This window comes from Cucurbita moschata, unplaced genomic scaffold (genome assembly GCF_002738365.1).
Source record: "Cucurbita moschata cultivar Rifu unplaced genomic scaffold, Cmos_1.0 Cmo_Scf00053, whole genome shotgun sequence".
NCBI classification, from domain to species: domain Eukaryota; kingdom Viridiplantae; phylum Streptophyta; class Magnoliopsida; order Cucurbitales; family Cucurbitaceae; genus Cucurbita; species Cucurbita moschata.
Genome location: NW_019268569.1, coordinates 742,700 through 746,044, shown reverse-complemented (window position 1 = coordinate 746,044; position 3,345 = coordinate 742,700). Strand labels below are relative to the sequence as shown.

The 3,345-nt window shown below is 39.2% G+C and overlaps 1 protein-coding gene across 1 annotated transcript; it reads left to right on the top strand.

Annotated features, from left to right (window-relative positions):
- Window positions 1-1,018: 1,018 nt before the first annotated feature.
- LOC111436350 (B3 domain-containing protein Os03g0120900-like) lies at window positions 1,019-2,502 on the top strand. Its single transcript, XM_023074105.1, has one exon. It carries the CDS (start codon window positions 1,378-1,380, stop codon window positions 2,362-2,364), a length of 987 nt encoding a protein of 328 aa, XP_022929873.1. The 5' UTR covers window positions 1,019-1,377; the 3' UTR covers window positions 2,365-2,502.
- Window positions 2,503-3,345: the final 843 nt, after the last annotated feature.

Here is a 3,345-nt window from a genome sequence, read left to right as displayed (position 1 = left end):
CCTAACTTGGGGGAAACAAGATTACTCATTTTCATACCTAACTCATCACTTTCCTCTCGTTTTCTAGTATCTCTAAAGCTTAAACTAAACCCATTTTGGAATACCATATACTTCTCCTATTACTTTGCCTAATTTAGAGCTCCTCACCTCATTCTTTTACTTCCCTCTTTTAAAACCCACTTTCTTCCTTCACTTGCTTTGGTTTTATAGTGTAACTTGGGGATTTGATTGATGTAATTAAAGAAATGAAATAAGACCTAAAAACCCAACCGACTTAGACTATCCAACTCAAGTTAGAGTTGAGTTATATATATAGTGTTGAATTTTTTTAGAATCGAAAATGTGAGTTAGTTCATGGGTTGGACATATTTTTTTTTGTTGGATCAACCTCATAAATATGATTACAACTCAACCCTACCTTACTTAATATTTGACATATGTGGATGTTTAATATCTGAGATTGATGAGATTTTAGTTATTAATGTATTTTTTAAAATAATTAAAAAGAAAAAAACAACAATAGGACAACACTATCCAAGTAGACCTGAAAAGGAAGTTGGGTTATATTGGGTTGTGAGGTTTATTTAGATGGTTTAGATCATCCCCTAAAAGAGTTAAAAATTTCGAGTTGGTTCAAAAGATTTTAGAAAAGATGCACGAGATAGAAAGCGAGGTTAGGTAAGAAAGAAACATATAGTTAGGGGGAAAGTAAATGAAGAAGGAAAAGGAGTTGATAAATGAAGTAGCAATGGGAAAGGGAAAGGGAAAGGGAAAGGGAATGGGAAAGGGAATGGGAATGGGAATGGGAANCAAATGCAAAAAAAAAAAAAAAAAAAAACTCAAAAAGAATCTTTTGCAGTGAGGGGGTGGATGATAGATATAGAGATATGGAGAGATGGATATGTATGGGGTAGAGAATTGGGTACCCTTTTTAATCTGTTTAATATCCACTCCCACACTCCTCTCATCTTCATACATTATTATTGCCTTTTTTCTCTTTTCTTTCTCCCACCCACCGCCAACACCAACACCAGCACCAGAAGCACAAGCAGAGAAGTAGCAGGACCATTTTCATTCCCACAACACAACTCTGCCCTAAACCCTAAACCACCACCATCCTCATCCCATTTCTTTTCTATCCTAAATACCCCTATTCTCCTCCTTATTCTCCCTTTTACCACTTACCCTAATTTCCTTTCCTTTTTTTTTTTTTTATTTATTTATTGCTTTATTATCATCCCCTTACTTTTGTTTTAATCATAATCATAATCTCGTAGGGGCTACCACAGGGCTACACCTCTCTCTCTCTCTCTCTCTCTCTATGTGTGCGCAATCTTATAATCTACTTCACCTTAATTTCCTTACCACAGACAACACATGGAATTTCTTACCAAATCAAACGCCTACTCGGAGGAGGAAGAAGAGGAAGAAGAAGAGGAGGAAGATGATGAAATCCGGGGTGTTGCATGCGATTTCTTCCCAAATTCACGCACCCAAAACCAGGAATGGGTTCAACACCCTCCAATAAATCAGCCCTTGGATCACCACCCTCTCATGGACTTATCCCTCCGGATGGAAACTAATGGGTTTGGCGTTGTGGAGAGAGAGCACATGTTCGACAAGGTTGTCACTCCAAGCGATGTCGGCAAATTAAACCGTTTGGTCATCCCCAAACAACACGCCGAGAAATACTTCCCTTTGGACTCTGCCACCAACGACAAGGGCCTCATCTTGAACTTTGAGGACCCTAATGGAAAGCCCTGGCGCTTTCGTTACTCTTACTGGAACAGCAGCCAAAGCTACGTGATGACCAAAGGTTGGAGCCGTTTTGTTAAGGAGAAAAAGCTCGATGCAGGCGACGTCGTTTCCTTTCACCGTGGCCTTGGCGATTCCGCTAGGGATCGCCTTTTCATCGACTGGCGCCGCCGTCCTAACGCCCCAACTCCTCCTCCTCACCACCACTTCTCCAACCCTCCTCTCCTCTTCCTCCCACAATCCCTCCGCTGGGCCACCGCCCGCCACTTGCCTCCACCGGCGCAGCCACCGCCTCACCACCGCCTCTATTCCAATTACGCCTTCGAAATCCCTAATTTGGGTATGCCTCATAACAACAATTCTTCCATGTATTATTTTAGACCCACCTCCATGTCCTCCTCTTCTTCGGAGCTTGTTGTTCATAGTGAAGGGTCTTCCATGGGGATTAAGAAACCCACCCCCGGTGCCGCGAAACGGCTGAGACTCTTCGGAGTAAACATGGAATGTGCTGCAGAGGATGGAGGAGGAGGAGGAGGAGAAGATCTGTCAAACGGCGGCGTTTCAAGGAGAGGGAAACAGCCCTTCTCGTTGAATTGGGACTTGGTTTAATTAGTCGCATTTGGATTTGGATTTGGATTTGGATTTGGATCGGATCTCTTCTCTGCAACAGCACAATTGAAGAGAACAGGTTCCATCATATATGAATTTTCTCCTTCTCCCTTTAATTCAACACATTTTTCTTTAATATTTTCTGGGTATGATCTGAATTGAGAACATATTGATAGCATTTGCTTAAACCTATATAATACTCAAAACATGTTCATCTACTTCCTCATGTTCCTCATGTTCCTTAAAATTCTCAAAACTGAATCCATAACCTTAATTACAAATTCTTCTCCCCCTCTCCCCTAAATTAAACATTTTGTTTTGTGGGTTTCTTTTGATTTGGTGTTTAAAAGTGAGATAAGAACATGTTGTGGGAAGGGCGGTAGAAAGGCAGAGAGGGTGTCCTAAAAAGCTTGAACAAAACTGGGTAACCTATAACCCTACGTCTATGCCCTATAACATATAACCCTCTCTTTCTTTTATCTCTCTCTTTCTAAACCCATCATTTGGTTTGGGGGATATGTATATCATTCACCAAACCCCAATCCCCTACTCCTCAAAAACACATACAAACATAAACACACAAATGTCAGTAACCTCTGTTGCTTATTAATTTTCCCTCCTTTTATCATATTATATGGTCTCTATTGCAAATATTATTAATTTTTTGGATTAACTCAGAACAAACCACGTTTAAATTTTCTATTTTTCAAAAATTCAATCCACCCAAATGAAAAAAAAATCTAATTCAACCCTACTTTTTATAATTTAAGTTGAATAATTCGAATGAATTGAATTCTCACGGTAACTTGGAGTTGGATTTATTAAAACTAAAAACGAAAGTTTAAGTTTGCACTATATACAGTACGGTAGAGATGTAATTCTCAATAAATGCAGGACAGACTTTTGAGCATCCAATTCTTAGATCATAAATTTCATTTATAAACCAATATTTAGTAAGTTTAAAATATAATTACATTTTTT

Excerpts from the sequence above, each read along its gene's own strand:
- LOC111436350 (XM_023074105.1), top strand. The coding sequence starts at position 1,378 with ATGGAATTTCTTACCAAATCAAACGCCTACTCGGAGGAGGAAGAAGAG.